Source organism: Akebia trifoliata, chromosome 1 (genome assembly GCF_017979445.1).
Source record: "Akebia trifoliata isolate Shusen 1 chromosome 1, ASM1797944v1, whole genome shotgun sequence".
Lineage (NCBI taxonomy): Eukaryota > Viridiplantae > Streptophyta > Magnoliopsida > Ranunculales > Lardizabalaceae > Akebia > Akebia trifoliata.
Genome location: NC_141375.1, coordinates 32,850,187 through 32,868,792, shown reverse-complemented (window position 1 = coordinate 32,868,792; position 18,606 = coordinate 32,850,187). Strand labels below are relative to the sequence as shown.

Here is an 18,606-nt window from a genome sequence, read left to right as displayed (position 1 = left end):
GCTGTTGTTGGTATGGTATAATGAACTGGTCTTCTTGAGCACTCTGGCAGATCTTTAACTTGGACCGGCTGATTTCAATGTGAATAGGTAACTCAGACTGACTATTTATGGAGCTGAATCTTGGACAATCAAGAAAGAAAAATGTGCATAAATTGAGTGTAACAGATTCGAGAATGCCTATATTGATTGGTGAAAAACTAGGAAAGAAGTAGAAATAATAGCTTTAGGAAAATGGAGTACCTACAATTGATGATAAACTAGAGGAAGTCGATTGAGATGACTTGACCATATCTGGTGAAAGTACTTACAGCTCCAATTAAAAAGACTGCAAGTTAAAAGTACTTTATTCGAGGTATAAGATGCTTATGTCACAATTAAATTAAAAGGAAACAGTTATATACAATTTAATAGAGGAACCCGATTCATTCGAATATGATTCACAATTATTCCTGTTAAGGGTTAATTTTGACACTATAACCCCCAAATATTAGCAGTTTTGATGGCGATCCTCATTCCACAATACATCAATATAAGCTCTGCATTAGATGGTTAATACGGACAGGGAAGATATTCTAATCAGCTCGGGCGAAAATTTGGCCAACAGATGATCTCAAAATGAAACAGCAGCTTAGTACTAAGCAAGTGAAAAAAAATTAAGATTTGAGGGTAAAAACAAACCCGATAAATAACAATATGATGCTGCATGCCATGTATAACCAGGCGGCAACCCTGCTACCAACTATGAACAAGAGAACATTACAACTCATTATACAAATTACTTCCATACCTTTGCTTGTAAATAATTAGTCTTATTCGTAACTTCCTTTTCTATTGGAGGCAAAGATGGTGCCAACAACTTTATAGATTCATGTTACAAGTTTCAATGCTGCTCCATGGCACACACAGGTTCTTGCTTGATAGAGGGCTGTGCTTGCACTTCGGCCCTGTCTTGGTTGGGCTTGGACTGGCTTGGCTTAGCAGACATACCTGCCTCCTGGTCAAGATCACAATTTTCTGACTGTTGGGTAGATGCAGCATCCTCCGTTGGATTGACCAAGGTGGACTTTTCTGAAGGCAGTTTGGAAAGAGACTTTCGAGATGGCTTCTTGGTGTGCTGAGGGAATGATCCTTTGGAAATTACATTATGGGAGACTTCCTCATCTAGACTCAGACGGCCTGAGTGATAGCTTTGGTCGCTATTTCCTTCAAAGTTGGATGCAGGTGCACTCTTTTGGTGACCAAGCTTGGGAGATTTGGCTCTCGTCGGTGGCATCTGCAACCCCATGAAGTCAAAACCATAAGTTGAAAACGAGTTTAAACAGATAACATAACCTCCTCAATACTACCTGAAAATGACTTTACAAGTATGCAGGACGTTCCATGGATAAGTTACAATTCTAAGCATTTCTAATAGATCAGTAAGATATGATTCATTATAGGTGCCTTTGCAGTAGGTTTATTATTCAGAAAGAGTGTCAACCAGAATTGAGAGTGAATCTAGACATTCTAGAAAAAATTTCAAATTTTGTTTTAAATAGGACTAGAATATAATAAGTAGATGAGAACAAGGTTGCTGACCAGCTATCTATAAATACCCATGCCCTATAAGCTTTAGTTAAGATCATAATCATCAAACCCTCATCCGGACTATCGGGGTTAGGCTGAATCAATAATGCAGATACCCCAATCCATGTACTTTATTGTTTTCATCTCTTTTCGGTGGTAAGACTTCATCCATTAGAGGTGTGACCCATGCTAAAACTCATCCCAAGCCTTGTGAGATTCATGGTCTTTTCTTATACTCATTCTCTATTTCTTTTAGTTTTTGTCTTTTGTTCTTAATTTCAAGTCAAAAAACTCCAGCTATTTTTAGTCCATCCAACCCTCATCCATCTTACCATCTTTTACTTCATCCATGCTGATATAAGCACACAAGCAAGTACCTCACCCTCGAATTCCTGAATCCATCTCTCAAAGTCGTAGATTCTCTACTCATACTCAATTGTCTCTTGCAAACTGAAGTGAAGGACATGCCAAATTGTTTAGTAACAACTATCTTACCAACTACCCCTTTCTAAAATTTTTCCAGCTGCCCATCTTTCAAAGTTCTCTTCTATAAAAAATTAATTCTCGATTGAATCTTGATTCAATGCCAAACTACAGTGAAGACCACATCAAAGAACTTGTCTTCAGTTAGCAATAATCAGATAAAGCTCACACAGTCAATCAATTTTGGATTCTATTGACAAACCCAACAGCTAAATTCTCTTGAATTGCTTGAAAGTTGAAACCAATAGGTGAGGAGAAGGAGACCTATCCAAGTCAGACTGAAACATTTCCACTCCTTTTTTAACAGAAAATGTTAGCACCACTTTGGGCTCTAGTGGACTTTAAACAAATGCTTTTCCTACTTCAGTGTTGTTTGGTTTCCACCAATCACTTGAAAATCATGCAAACATTCAAGCAGCGCCTTAGGAACTCAAATGAATACATGTAAAGCAATTTTGCAAGTTTACCAACATTTCTCTCTTTGAAACTTTAAAGATTCAAAAGATGGATATATCGAAAAATTAAAATTAAAAAAAAAATGCCTTTAAGTTTGCATGCCAGTGATAAAGATGCTACACTTGCCAAAAAAGTGTCATGAGACAAGCTTAATATAAGTGAAAAAGTTGTGCAATCTTTTTCACTTCTCCAAATAAAATCCCATCACTAATCACATAAAGAAACAAAAAAGTCTGATACTGAACTAAACCATCATATATTTGGATTTTGACTGGCTATGATTAATCGTTCTATTAATGAGTCACTGATGGGAAAGAAAAAGAGGCCAATAATGTAAATAGCATCACAATCTCATGGCTTCAATCAAAAGCAGGTACAAAGTGGCTAAATCAGCAGCAAAAGAATAGAATTAATATTTGCACTATTTATTTTAATCAAGGGTTTAAGGCTTGGGTAGTGTAACAAAAAGAGCATTTCAGATGATTACCATATGACTGCTGAGATTCACAATAGTGAACTCAAACTGAAATGCATTGTTCAACGTAGAATTCGTGCAACAAAAACACAAAATTACCTTCTTCAACTCCACCTTAGGAGGACCAGGTTCCTGATAGAAACTTGGCATGGGTGTTGCTTTAAAGTTTAAATTCTTCCGGAGAAGCTTAATCTCTGCTTCTTGAGCCTCCTATAAAATGATTGAGCATGAAATTACTAAAAGTGGGATTTTTTTTTCGTACCAATAGAAGTCAGTAAGGAGCTTTCAAACTGTAGGAATACAATAGGTCCACCTTGGATTTGGCCTGCAAGGTGGTTTTCTCCACTTCCTTTGCATGGATTTTTTCCTCAAGCTTTGAGTAGAACTGCCCAACAGAAAAATAGAAACCATCGTCAGTTAATTAAGTGCAGCTGTTGCTGCAGATTAACTATAATTGTGGGAGAAAAAATCAGACAAACTTCTTTTCTTTTCTGAGCTCTTTCATCACATTTAAAACTGAAGCCATAGGAAGGCATAGAGCCCACTTTCTGGGGTTTCAGACCTTCTGCAGTAGAACTTCTACAAAGTGTTAAGTATAAACAATGATTTAAGTAACCAATATTAATTGGAAGACATTAATGTCAGGGAATCATGGGAGCTTGAAAACCACATCGACAGTTACAAAGGATACAAAGAAGCAGAATTGTTTTCTTCAACTTTATCTGCCATTGCTTGTTTCAGATGTTTTGTATGCTCCCTGCAACAGCAATAAAAAGGTCATAATCAATATAATATCCAAACTTTGATAGAAAGAAAATCATTTCAATCCCAGAAGTTATTGAATGACATCCTATAAACTCTCTTCCACAGGATTCGGATTTGAGGTGGTAGCAAAATGTAAATAGTACACAATAATTACACATAGAAAACACAACCAGCTATGCCATGCAACAAGGGAAGGAAGACAAGGACATATATCAGGACTGCAAGCAAAACTTACTTCAGGCCTTCAGACTGTGAAAACTTCATGACAGAGGACCCAGACCCAGACTTTCCAGATTGCTGTCCAAAGAAAACATGGGGTGATAGCCAAGCATTATTAACAGCAAATATGGAAATTCCAAAGACTAAAATTTGATAATTGACCTTGATCGACTATGTGAGTAAAAGGTTTCCAATTAAAAAAAAGGTAGCAACTTTACATGAGGGTGTCGGACAGTACTTGGTGCAGATGCTGATTTTGCCGACTTGCTCGAATTAACAGAAGATGTTGCCTCCGCATGTTTCCCATCCAGGTTCTTTTTCACCCAAGTTGCCACAACACGTTTGGGACTGGAAGGCTGTTCATTCCTTCTCCCCCCTTGACCCTTCTGTGATTTAGAATGGTTTTTGTTATCCGTGTCTTTCTCTCCAGATTCCTGGAAAGTAGCAGGAGCCCCTCCTGAGGTGGGATTCAAATAAAACTAACTAAAGAAAATTTCAACTAAGTAAATAAACTTAAACCTGGCATACCTTAGATAGATTCAAACCATTGTTTCCCTCGTGGGTTGTTGATCCATCTCTTAATTCTCCAATCGATAAATTAGTAATTCCACTGTCTTCCAAATTCTCCATGTTTTTGTATGACTAATGATAGTTCCGTTTGCTTTCTCTAACATCAATCTTCCTCACCAAGGTAATCAAGTTATCAGCATCCGTTGCACACTAAAATTAAGAAATAAATGCAGCACAGGTAGAATTTTGTTTTCTTTCTGTTTTTCTCTTCTTCCCTATCAAATCTCTAGGGAATCTAGACATATAGCACATAAATGGTATGAGCTCCTACCGTAACTGATTTTTTTCCTACTAAAAGTAAGCAAGAAAGACATGGACAAACATACTGAGAGATATACCAATATCAAAAGGAAAGGATCTTATTAAAATCACCAATTGATGTCTGAGTCGACTGTCAAATTCATGAATTTAAGCACATTTGATTAAGCAGAAACACAGTTTTGCATCGTGAGATGTTGACATTGAAAGGGAAGAAACCATTTTTGTACGAGAAGAATATACATATTGATGGAACATATAACAAAAGCTTATGTGGTTAAGTAAGGAACCCAGAAAGAAGTCGAACAAAAGAAAAACACCGGAGAAGTACTCCTCTTCTAAAAACTACATTGGGAATTACAGGTATTAACCATATTTATCTGTGCATTCTTGTTATTGAATCAAAGCCACTGTGAGGCTAAGAGGAATTCAATTAAACATCCAAGGCTCAAACCCAAAATTTGAACATGATTTTCTTATTCGCAAACTACATGAATTTATATATATATATATATATATATATGGGTCACGTTCAAGGGCCAACTTTTTGGCAAAATATTTTTCAAAACATGAGTTAGAAGTTTTGGAATGGGCTGATTTTTGGTGAGGATGATCTCTACGGTGAGGAGATCATCCTCACCAAAAATCAGCCCATTCCAAAACTTCTAACCCATGTTTACAAGTTGAAAAATCGTGGACCGTCCATTTTTTGTAAACTATTTTTGATGGGGTTAGAAGTTTTGGAATGGGCTGATTTTTGGTGAGGATGATCTCCTCACCGTAGAGATCATCCTCACCAAAAATCAGCCCATTCCAAAACTTCTAACTCATGTTTTGAAAAATGTTTTGCCAAAAAGTTGGCCCTTGAACGCCACCCTATATATATATATATATATATATATATATATAATATCCAACCAACTTAAACAGTTAAAAAAATATAAAAGAGTTCTCTTTTCTTCTTTTTTCTTTTTTGATCAGTCCCCTTTTTTCTCTCTAAAAAACACCATTTCCATCAGTCTCTCTCAAAACCTATTGGATGTCAAAGTAATACACTTTCAATTGTTAGGGCATCAAGAAGACAAGGCGTCTACTAGGGCATTAAGAACATCTCAGGCATTAAGACCTCCCAAGCTAAAGAACACAATTAAATCAAAGAATCTACCCCTAAAATTGATCGCATTTTTGTTTCTGATTCTCTACAGCATACGGAGTGATTCAAACAGTAGAATAGCTCGGAAAGAAAATCGAAACAAATGAGTAAATCCTTAAGGACCTTAACCACTTCTGTTTCCATGCAACTGAAAATGTAGCAGATTTTTTTTTTTTTTTTTTCGAAAAAAAAAAAAACGATTTTGGAACTTGTTTTCTCACCTATGTAGATCAATGATGTATGAATCTAAACTCCATTAATGCTCAGCTTCGAATTCAATGAAGGAAATCTCGAACCAGCGAGTTCCACGAACAGAAATGAAGATGCTTTAAGAGATTACAGAGTCCGATCTTCAACACCATTATCGTACGCATTGACATTATAGGATAAAAAATTAGGTTTTTTTTTTTTTTTTTCCCAAACTTTTCCCCCCTTTTTTGCGTGTTTTTTAACGAAAAACACTCCAAGGCTTAAAACTTCTGTTCCCGCGCGTTTGAATCCAGACCAGAGAGTGAGGAAGAAAAACGGTTAGGCAGTTAAATTTGGTCCGGGTTTGACCCAATATCCATTCCGAATCCGAATTCGATCTAAGGGTTTGTATGAAGGACCATTGAAATGATTTCCAAAAAAAAACGATTTTCGGATATTGTTTCACCCAGCCAAGCCAAGGGCATAAGTGTTCGTACTGTGACGTGGTGCAATCTTATTGGTTAGTCTGGCACTTTTCTACACGCCGTGTCATTTCATCATGTCGATAACACCTCGCCTTTCATCTCGTAACAGTAGACAAACAAGATCGTGTCGCATAAGAAAAGTACCATATTTACATTTCCCAAATTATCCCTAACTGTGTCACATATTACCAAAGAACATTACATCACTTTCCTAAAGTGCATCTTGTAGTGGACAAGGATGAGATGGCCACATGGCACTCTTTCTTTTAGAACTCGTGATTTTCTGACTCTCCTCTGACACATGTCCCCTGATGTGGCACGGGGTAAGATCATAAATTATTTTTCTCTCGGGATACATAATTGTATATCTCCATAAATATATGTAGTTACGTACATTTATCTTTAAATGATCTTTTATTTACAGAATTTCAGATATTTAGAAAGATAACTTATTAGTCGATAAATATCATTTCGACGCATGTTAATATCCTAAGGAGACCAATTGCTTAATTCTAGAGTGACTTGGACATCTATTGGTATTTCAAGACATATGCTCTGAACAAGTTAACCGCATTAGTAGGTCAACCACTTGTGCCAGGATGAGTCTATCACCATGTCTATGCACGTGTGCTTGTGTAAATCTTACACCATTGAATTTATTTGCTGGAGATTTTGTCTAATGTTCTCTTGACATTAACCATCTCCTCTCAATTTATTTTTCAGTGTTGGGGATTGAACGACGCCATGTTGAGCTTGGGAGCCTAACTCCAAGATGAGAACACCACGTTTAGACACTTTGCCACTTGTACTTGGATGTAACGTTTCTCCTCGAGACCATATTTTATTCATAGTGATGTAAGCTCCTGTTATCCGATTAATCAAGCAACAAGAACACAAATGAGAAATTCAAAAAGAGAGAAAGAAGGACGATCAAGAGGAGAACAAATTAATTAGGAGCCTTTTGTAACTCTCAATAGAACAAGGACTTAAAATTAACTTAAAGACTCGAATGAAACAAAGAGATAAATTAATCATACTCAAAATCCAATGCTCCATAGGTAGGATTACAAATACACATCATTTCAAACGAATAGCATCCTAAAGATCGATTCTAGGAATCATAGGCAAACTTGCCTTGCAATAAATCCAAGTACCAATGCTTCATCTATTTGTCTCCCACGATACTTAATGGATTATTTCAAAGGCTGGGATCAGCTATCATTGTTTGGGGATGATAGGAAGTGCTACTGTATAAATAAAGTCTTCATTCTCCCACAAAAGTTCTCCAAAAGTGAAAAAAGGGAACCTTTTCTCTATATTTCTCTACCATGGTATAAAGTATGCCAAACACATATGTTGTTGAATCCACGAAAGGCTCATTAACACAAAGTCCATAGAAACAACTACCCTTACGTAAAGTGGGAAGTACAAGTGTACAAATATATTTCGTGAGTATCCTTTCGAGGTTTGAAAAAAATATGCCACATAGATATTGATGTCACGTCGTGGCTTTGGCAAAAGTATATTCCTCCGTCAATGCAATGGTTTTGTCAAGTCCAAAATTTCAACTAATTTTCAACCATACAATTCCATGATAATGCTCTTTTGTAAAGAAAATTTCGGGATGCATATCACTATATTCTTATATCAATGGTTCAAATTCTTCTAGAAAAGGCCATGAGATCTTGCATTTTCTTTTTCCAAACACAACATGCACGTATAATCACACTTTCTCATGCTTACTCATTAATGTAGAGGAAATGTCTTTAGGTGCAGCTCCCCTCTTTCATTCATTCAAGAACAATTGTGTGATCAATGTTGGTAATTGCGTAGATATTTTTATGTTCATCATGTCAACTTGATGGTCCCATATATAGAGCTATTGTCTTCCCAAAAATGTATGACAAGCATCCACTGGGGCAACATCACACCAAATCTCATCTTTGTAACTTTTATCGATCAAGAAAGTAAAAGGACATTAATGAGAAATCATCACCACATTACGACTCTCAAATCAAAAGGTATGGCTTTTGATGTGTCTCTACCTTTAGCTTGATATGATATAGCGTGCAATCACTTGATCTTCACTAAGATTGTTTCAGGCTATGAGTTGATAGTGCTCGATGTTTCATCCCCACTAAGATTATCTTGGTGAAGCTTTTGAAAAGAGAGTTTACTAATAATTTGATGTGTAAGAACTTTTCCCTCATTGCTAGCTTTCGTACCTCATCTCTCTTATTTTAGGTTGTCGAAGATGCAATCGATGATGCTCATCTAGTCAACTAACTCGTCTGGCTAGATACAACAAGTACATCGATCTAATGTTATTAACAGAATAATAAGCATGTAACCATGATGATTTGTGATGGATAAAAAGAATCATCTTCACCTTCAAACTCATCACATTGTCTCCATGCGGTGGAAATTCTCATTTCACAAGGTGTTGGGTGAGTTCTTCAACTTGCCTTCGTACATTCTCACTCTTCATTTCGTTCATCAAAAGGATGATTTTGGCACACGAATCCTTGTCCTCGTCTTCTCCTATTGAGGATGTTATCACCGTGATCACAACCTACAAAGACGTACGTATGATGTAAATCAATTATATTAAGCTAGAAGAACCCAGTTGAAAATTCTAGGACAGAAGAAGGAAGGGGAGATCAAGAGAAAACCAAATAAATTAGGAGCCTTTAGATGGTTGTATACATTGGTTTAACCAAAGCCCAAGAGAATAGACTCAAAATCAACATATAGACTTATGAAACAAATGCTAAATTGCAATATAAAATCAGCTTTATTCACTCAAGACTGTATGCTCTACCGGGGCGGAAATTCAACCCTTTATATAGGGATCCTTGGTGCTCATTTAATATTTAGGAAGATTTACCAAAGCATGCACCGAAAAATTGAAAAATTATCAAAACGGTGCATTATTCATCTTAATTCCAAAAATGCTAATTTAATATTTTTGAAAATAAGTAATTTTACTATAATGGTAAAATTACAGAGAATGCCCTTTTAGCATCCTTTTATAAAACAGTATACAAATCCCATGTTTAAGTAAACAGGTAGAAATATAACTTTTTTAGTACAGTGATGTTTTCTTTCACGATTTTGTTTATTTTGTCACTCGACGGCCTTGTTATAAAGTTACAATGCCTTAGCTCTTACGGAGATGATGATTTCCGGGTTTTCAAATCTCTATTGACATCGGAAATTGTTTACAAGACCGTCGAGTACTGAAATAAACTAAATGTGGAAATGAAACATCACCATATTAAAATAGGTATATTTCTATATATTTACTTAAACGAGGGATATGTATTTTTTTTTTTTATATAAAGAAAAAAGATGTTAAAAGGGCATTTTTAGTATAAAAACATTATTCATTTCAAATGTTACTGTTTTGGTAAAATAAATTATTTTCAAAAATGTTAAATTACTGTTTTCAAAATTAAGATGAAGAGCGTACCATTTTGCTAATTTTTCAATTTTCATGTACCATTTTGATAATTTTCTCTAAAATCTTATTAGGAAAATGCTAAACTAACTATGAGAGACCACCAAGCTAGCATGGAGGCGTGCACAGAACCATAGATGCTTATCTCAAGGACAAGCTACTATGGTTCCATGCACACCTCCACATCAACTCAATGTCAATGGAAGTGTCGGAGAAAAAGTGAATATGGTAATGCATATAAGCTGTTTGAATAAATACCTAATTAATATAAGTAACTAACGAGTGGTTATCCATCAGCTGTAATTCCACCACCCGTGGAGGAAGGTGTACAACCAAGATTGGTCTTTCAAGAGAGATTAAACTTTGATACCATAAAGAAGATGGAAAATTGATTTAGTTCTTTTTTAAGATACAGGAACCCTAAATAGAAGAAAAATATTGAAGGATAAAAAACAATCAATCCTAATTTGGAATGTAATCTTTCCTAATCTGTCTCATAAAATCCTAATTTGGAATGTAATCTTTCCAAATCTGTCTCATTTAATCCTAATCTTCATAAGATGATATGGTGTATCACAGTACACCTTATTACAATACACTATAAGAGTGGACAACCAACCCTTTATATTGAGGTCCTTGAGTTCATTAAATATTAACATTTCATTTCCTCCTCCAATAAATAGAAACCTATTGACAGTGTCGGCCCCCATGGGACCATTTTAGTTTGGTGGTTCTTGAGCGACGAGATCTTTTCGTACAATTCTGTAATTTGATGAGACCATCAAGGATAGTTTAGTAATACCCATAAAACAAAAAAGCGGTCATTTTTATCCCTCGTAACGCATATTAACAATCCGAAAGTTAAAGATACCACAGATGCTGACACTTAATAGTTAGGTACACCAAGAAATGGATCTACATTGAGAGCAGAACTGTAATTAAAACAAGAAATTGAACTATTTTATGACCCAAGATGAGAATAAGAACGAAATTTCAGAGTTAGAGTGACATGCTAGCTTAAAGATTCCTGTTACTTGGTGCTCATGAACCTATTATAGCAGAAGAATATAAAGTACACCGCTCAAGACCACCCATCCATTCATTTCTGTCCCCACAAGACAAAATTTTCTATGTGAAGGGACCGATTGATTCCTGACTCCATCTCATCAACAAAATTAATGACCCAGTCTTGATTAATTCATCGTTACTAGACCTTAATTGTCACTCCGAGCCCACTAACGATCTTTCATAAGGGGCCTATAAATCAGAACAAATCTTTTAGAAGCTAAAATAGAACAAGCAATGGAAGGAGAGAAGGGTCTTGTTGGTTATCAAAATGAGCCAAGAGACACTTACAACATTGCATATATTATTCACTTTGTGCTTGGCGCGGGCAATTTGCTTCCATGGAACGCTTTAATCACAGCTGTTGATTACTTTGGGTATCTCTATCCAGGGAAGCACATCGACAAGGTCTTCTCCGTTGCTTATACGGGTTCTTCCCTATTTGTTCTTTCTCTTTTGTTGAGTTGGGGTAGTTGGTGTAAGAAGCCAAGCATGAAATTGAGGATGAACATTGGTTTGTCTATGTTTGCTCTCTCTTTGATGACATCTCCCATGATGGATTGGATTTGGTACACTGGTGGCCCACAAGGCAGGTCTAACGGAGCCTACAGTTTGATGGTTGTATCTGTGGCGATCGTGGGTTTGGCCGATGGGTTGGCAGCTGGAAGCTTGATTGGTTCTGCAGGAAAGCTTCCTAAACGGTATATGCAGGCAGTTTTCGCGGGAACTGCTTCTTCAGGTACTCTCCGAAAATGATAGTCTTTCATATCTCTGTTTAGATTGCAAAAATAAATGGTTTTAGAGACTGTATGCCAAAAGCAACTGCTTGAAAACTCATTGAAACAGTAAAAAATTGTCATTTAAACTTGGGCTAGAAATGGGTCTGAAATCTAATTCAAAACAAATGTTTGAAAAAATAATCGATCAAGAACATGTAATGATGCAAATCAGTTTCCAATAATTGAAACCAATAATATTTTATGAGACTGCTAGAAAACAAGGTAGGGTAACTCACTGAATTTGAAAAACATACCACAACATAAGCTTTCTGAAAGAAACAAGAAGACTTCATTATTGTCTAAGAGTCGTCGAAATCGAGCCACCCCAAGTCCAATTCAAGTTTGGGCTTATAATCTTTCCCAGTAGAATTGCCATGTGAGGCCTTTGAAAATTGTTGCTGAGATTGAATGAGACACACGTCTTCTAAAGAAGGCTTATAAACTCGAATAACACAGTTGGAATAACAATCTTTGAAAATTTCATCACGAGTGCACTTCCAGCCCAATATTCATGACGACTCAAGGCAAATCACAACTCATGGTGGCCTCCTTGTGCACTTGATTCCAACCTGAAATGCAACATAAATAACCGAAACATATTGGACTCCATCTAGCCCACAATTTTTATCTTCTAATTCAATGAAAATCCCCCGCTCATATTCCCTGATTAAATCTACGTTCTGGGTACAGGTGTTCTTGTTTCAATTTTGAGGATCATAACAAAGGCATCCCTTCCCCAGAACCCTCAAGGTCTCCGAACAAGTGCTCACATCTACTTTGTAGTCAGCACTACTATCGTGCTAGGGTGCATTGTGTGCTGCAACATTGTGGATAGGCTTCCAATCATGCAACATTACAAGAAAAATCAAACAGAGGTCCATGGGAACCACATCTCGCAGTTACCCGAAGATCTTCCAAGTTCGACGAGCACACAACGACCAAAATTTTGGGATGTAGCAAGAAAAATTCGATGGCCAGCTTTTGCGATGCTAATGATTTACATAGTGACTCTCTCAATTTTCCCGGTTACATAACCGAAGATGTGGTATCAAATCTTCTTCATGATTGGTATCCGATCGCACTGATTACAATATACAATGTTTCAGATTTAATTGGGAAGTCCTTCACTGCAGTATATGTTCTGAAGAGTATTGAAAAAGCATCATGGGCTTGCATGGCTAGGCTTTTGGTCTATCCACTCTTTACACTTTGCCTTCATGGACCAAGATGGTTGAGAACCGAGGCGCCCGTGGTATTTCTGACTGCTGTTCTTGGATTGACCAATGGGTATCTGACAAGTGTCCTTATGATACTTGTTCCTAAATCAGTACTAGTCTCTGAAGCAGAAACAGCTGGAATTGTAATGGCTTCATTCTTAGGTATTGGGCTGCTAGGAGGTTCAATAATTGGGTGGTTCTGGATCATTTGAACCTGAAAACAACTCCAAATACTATTCTCAAGTTTATCGTATTCTAATTTGTGTTCCTTATTCTCTTTATGAAATCAAGGGTACTTTTGTAACTCAGGTACTTTCTTTGAACATCACCCCTTTCTGGATCAAAATGCTGAGACAGAATATATTAAAAAAAAGATCCAACAGTCAATAATAATGATGCCAAAACCAAATCAATCCACTCAGAGAATAGTTTTCACACTATGTATCATTTCATTCCTAATTTTCTTAATCTAATTCCCATTTAGATATGACATATTTTGCTTTTTATCCGATTTGTCGGGCCCGAAAGAGGTCTACACCACCCAAAAAGTTGTCTTCAGTACTGGTAAATTTCTCAAATCTCATTCAGAAAATTTGAAAATCCCTCATAGAAACAATAAAACAAGTTGGGTATGAATATAGAAACCATAAAAAGACAAAATTACCCCTACGACAAAAGTTACGTAAATAGAATTAATAAATAACCCCAAAAATTCGAGTCGGTGCCTCCCCGCTCTTAGGTATACAGTCCCTTCTACCAGTACAAAGCTACCACCAATTGAAGACAAAGCACAAATTTAACATCTTTCAAGGCAAAGGTTTGGTTAGTGGGGTAAGCTGGCTCTTCTACCACCCAAAAAGTTGCTCAGTACTTGAAACGGCTACTTTGAAAAGATGCTTCACCATAAGAGAAGCCAAGTGGGTACTAAAGAATTTTAGAGAGAAAAAACTGTATTGAATTTCAAATTATCTAATATAACCTCGCTTGCATACCAAGACCCCCAAATCCAATCTATCGTGTTTAAAGATGATACGTTGAGGTACTCGTAAAACTAGTCTAGTCCTAGTAATACTGGAAAAGGGAAGCTTCACAATAAGCTTTTTTATTTAAAAAAAAAACTCAACCAAGAACTACCATACATACAACAAAGACCGGACAACTATATCGAACAAAGTTACTTAATATATAGATTTTCAACCAATCAGGAGAATGCAATTGCTTGTAAGGTTACAATCATATGATTAGGTTATGGTTCTGTAGACCTCCCTAGGCAGAGTAGATATAAATACTACAAGATGACTACAAATCAAATAAGATCCAACAAAGCTTTTGCAATTTTCTAGTATTTAAAGACTAGAGGTTTCATGGAACATAGAATTTGAACAATAGATAGAAAGGCTTAATATGAAACCTTTTGGAAGTTGTGCCGATTTATAGCTGGGTTAGAAGCTCTATCTCTGCAAGTTGCTATATTGAAACTCTTTCTAAAATCCAACATTAAACTTCCTCTGTTTTTGTTGAAGATCGATTTATCCAGAGATCCATTTCCCATGTACTAGTAATCAAGAATCAAGTGGTATCCCTGTTGGGTAACCTCTCACCTTGCTCTCCATGTGCAAAGTAATGGATATTCACACGAAGGATATAAAATGCTGAATTAAAGAAAATTGGAACCAAAATAACGCAAACAAACCACGCGAGAACTCCATGATTTTTATGTGGAAGACCCTTAAATGTGATGGGAATAACTATGGGACCTAATCCAGTAAAAAAAAAGCTTTCACTATGTGAACAATGGGGTTTACAAAAGTCCTGATACTAGCATCAAGAGAAAACAACTCTTTGATTACAATATACTTTTATCAAATAGGTGGATTCCAATCAACAATAAACAAATGTTCTCTTACCGAAATTAGGATTGCAAATACCACCAAAAGATCATATTTTGGGGTGCCAATCAACACCTTGAACCTATGGAATATGTCTTCACAAGTCCCGTAACACACCACTAAGGTTGCAATTGAAACGAATAAGGAATTGAAAAATGGCTTCAAATCGGCTGGTATGTTCTTCTCGTGTGTGTATGTAGTAAAAGGAAAACCCAAAAGACTCGGGACATAAACGTTGAGGAGAGAAGACCACCATTAAGGAAGACATCAGAGAGACATTCTCTCTTCTCAAACTCCATGGACCCCACCTCATAATGAGGAGGTTAACCCTACAAACTCTCCTTCGTGACTCATGAGGAGGGTTCACCCAATCCTGCTAAGCTATTGCAATGCTCCTACTTGTCCTTGGGCAAGGCTTTATTATCATGTCCGAGGTGTTCTCTTAGATATGGATATTCTCAAGTTATAACAACTTGTTTCTAACATATCTCGTGTCCATTGAGCAAACAAAAAATAAAGATATCTCGTATCTACTGATACGTCACATCAATGTGCTTCATCTTAGATAGAAAACTACCATTCTTACTCAAATGAATGGCACTCTAACTGTCACAATACATATTATATTTGTCCTTCAAACCCAATCCTTGAAGGGACCTCTTCATCCACAACATCTCCTTACATACATCTATAGCTACAAAATTAAGTTGACTGCTTAATATTGATTACAAAGTTGGTGATTGGGAAGCAACTTTGAGGAGAAATCAGTAGAGGTTATGGACTCGACAAATTGTCCATGCAGACAGTTGGTATAGAAATATTAAGTCTATTCCTTTCCACGAACAGCTAATTCATCTTGTTTTCCAGGTTCCAAAAGAGTGGGAATTGGATTTCGATGGAGTGGGGAAATTGGGTCATCTTAGGAAGCATCCTAGCAAGTGGGCAGTAGTTGTTGAAACAACTGTTCGAATCATTGATCGTTTTACTATCCAACAATCAACTACAAACCCTTATTCAAAAGCTAAGTAAAGCATTGATTTGTTTATTCATTGGTCCATGCAAGGTGATTTTTAACTTTTCGTCATTCAAGTAGAAATGGGACACCCATTAAATCTTCAAAAAAAAAAAGTAAAAATAGGAAAATGGAAATTCAAAAGAATCAAATATTATGTACCAATAGAACCATGTTAAACGCACTATGTCTAACTACCTTGTGAAGTATGTATAGGATAGAGGTTTGATCCACCATTTGATGGGCCTAACTGGGATATATATGCCAAAAGTTGACATGATCGGATGATTGCAACAAACCATCCATTTGTGCAGGCTTCCACATTTTGACAGCCTAAAGCACGTCATAGGTAGATTAAAATACGGCCCAAGGGAACCTTACCTGACATTCTCTCCAATACGCCTGATCAGATCTATGTATCTTTCTTCAATCTGGGCATCTTGGTTCCTAGCTACTTGGATGGAATGCCATCGATCCAATTTGGTGCTCGAAGTTATCTGAATTATAGAAGCTCTTCCCAACTTGATGCTGAAATTGCCATCCAATCTGGCCAGGAAGGTATGTCTATGAGGATTACTTCAAATACAGTTGTTTTGGACTTTTTTGCCTTGTTTCCTGCTAAAGATTTGGGCTCAGTGAATGATTGTTCTTCCTCTTTTTTCTTATTCAACAAAGTTAATGAAACATAGATTACAACCAATAAAAAATTAGAATTTGATAAATATTTGGACTGTCAATTCCTGATCTTTCACACTGATTGGTTAACATTATATATACATGTAAAAAAAAATAATTCAATCAAGTGTTAATTGTGAACAACAACAAAACAAAAAATGAATGAAAACATCAAGCCTGCACATGGCAGCCAAAATTACAAATGCCGCTCTTGCTGTGAAACAAATGAATGAATGGTGTGTTATTTACATCAGTCCGAGCACTCGAGAAGAAATAAATTTGATAGCCTATATAGAGGAAGCTCTCGTACTGTGTTCCCTTGAGTGCGTCCCAATTCTCGACCTTCTCCGATAGTGAACCCTCGTCAATCTTTACTTAACGACTTTTTAGATTCCTCTGTGGTATCCTCAAAAACTCTTGTATGTCCTTCAATTTCTGTGGCAAACACGACATTGAGCACTATGACTCAAGCATCATAGAATGAAAAAGCATGCCTAAATGAGGAATCAATGTTGTGTTGAATAGTAGATATCTTACATTGCAGTTGTTGATAAGATCCTCATAGGAAAAAACAATGTGAAGGGTGCCCTTGAAGTATTACTCCTCGATGATCATTGATGTATCACTCCTCTCTTATGGCGAAATTGCTATATTTTATACATTGCTTTTAAAAGTAACAATGTATTACTACTCTCTTTAACAGAGAAAATCCCCCCATTCAAGCTTACATTGATATGGCTGTTTAATAATGACTCAACCAAAAAAATTGCAAATAATCGAATGGGATTAATGCACATTCAGCCCTATTAATGCACCCAAAATGAATTCAAAGAAAAAAAATAAAAATAATAAGTAAATTGGGAATTGGTTGAAATTTCAAAAAACAAAAGGGATTATGCAATTGGAGGTTTAAGTATTTAGGTTCTCTATAGGTGCTCATCTGCTTTAGACATATTAAACTGATATAAACAGCATAGATCATAGTGAAGATTACAACAACCATCTCCAATAGTAGTGAAGACTTATTAGGGATGTTTACAAAGATTACCCATAATGTTAATTAGATGATCATCACATTGTTAGATGAAATGGGTATGTGGAGATTTGTGTGCACTAAAGCAGAGACATACTAATGGAAAAATAATTCACACAGCAAGCCAGAAAAAATTTTAAAAATATTTTTTTTATAAGTGAAACAATAGATTATAGGAGTAACTTATAAAATTTCATCTGAACAACTCCATTACAGAATCATAAATTGGGGGAAAGGGGGAATGGGGTTTCTTTCTTTCTATTTAGATATTTAGAGAAACCCAAGAGCCAATATACTTCAAATTCAAGAAACATGAATAAATATTTTTAGAACACTCCCAAGAGAAACAAAAATTGAAAGAACAGAGAATGCCCACAAAGGCCACAACTTTTTCTTTAAAACAGGAATCCAAAAAGAAGATAAAAAAATAATAATAAAAAAGAGGGAAAGAAGAAGAAACCCATGAATCACACAGATAGATAAACACAAAGATTGTTGGACGAACATGGATCTTTCTTCTGCCATCCTTTTCCTTCAAAAAAAAAAAAGGAAGAAAACAAAGGACCTATAATTTTGCTAACGCCACACCAATTGTGTGCAATTGAAATATCTTATTTGATATGCCCCCCCCCCCCCCCCCAGTTACCTGTTATCTTTTCATTATCAAAATGATAAAATCATTACAAGAAGTATCAATTGATGGGTAACAAAAAGTCAATCTTAACTAATAAATAATTGATTACAATTTCACTTACTCCAAAAATAAACAAAAAAAGGATAGGTACCACCTTGCCAAGATGATGGTGTCTATGTTTAATAATATTAGAGCCTAGAATTAGCTATAATTCTTTAAGAAT

The 18,606-nt window shown here is 36.1% G+C and overlaps 2 protein-coding genes and 1 long non-coding RNA gene across 5 annotated transcripts; 1 reads left to right on the top strand and 2 right to left on the bottom strand.

Annotated features, from left to right (window-relative positions):
- Window positions 1–653: 653 nt before the first annotated feature.
- Window positions 654–6,531, bottom strand: LOC147411877 (protein WVD2-like 5). 3 transcript variants are annotated; one of them, XM_086453352.1, is made up of 9 exons: window positions 6,167–6,531; window positions 4,493–4,684; window positions 4,183–4,398; window positions 3,981–4,042; window positions 3,672–3,737; window positions 3,460–3,559; window positions 3,294–3,365; window positions 3,080–3,190; window positions 654–1,273 (listed from the first exon to the last, which is right to left on the bottom strand). In XM_086453352.1, exons 2-9 carry the CDS (start codon window positions 4,592–4,594, stop codon window positions 881–883), a joined length of 1,122 nt encoding a protein of 373 aa, XP_086309478.1. In that variant the 5' UTR covers window positions 4,595–4,684; window positions 6,167–6,531; the 3' UTR covers window positions 654–880. The 3 variants fall into 3 exon arrangements, with proteins under 3 accessions (XP_086309478.1, XP_086309472.1, XP_086309485.1); XM_086453346.1 differs by having other exon boundaries at window positions 4,493–4,642; window positions 6,167–6,528; XM_086453359.1 differs by lacking the exons at window positions 4,493–4,684; window positions 6,167–6,531 and having other exon boundaries at window positions 4,203–4,338.
- Window positions 6,532–11,046: 4,515 nt separating this feature from the next.
- Window positions 11,047–13,448, top strand: LOC147411876 (Nucleoside transporter family protein). Its single transcript, XM_086453341.1, is given in 3 exon segments — window positions 11,047–11,883; window positions 12,614–12,937; window positions 12,940–13,448. Coding segments are annotated over 3 exon segments (1,239 nt in total). The 5' UTR covers window positions 11,047–11,381; the 3' UTR covers window positions 13,353–13,448.
- A 3,371-nt stretch (window positions 13,449–16,819) lies between these two features.
- Window positions 16,820–18,360, bottom strand: LOC147411875 (uncharacterized). Its single transcript, XR_015181317.1, has 2 exons — window positions 17,254–18,360; window positions 16,820–17,151 (listed from the first exon to the last, which is right to left on the bottom strand). It is a non-coding gene; the product is annotated as an uncharacterized LOC147411875 (long non-coding RNA).
- Between the last annotated feature and the right edge of the window lie 246 nt (window positions 18,361–18,606).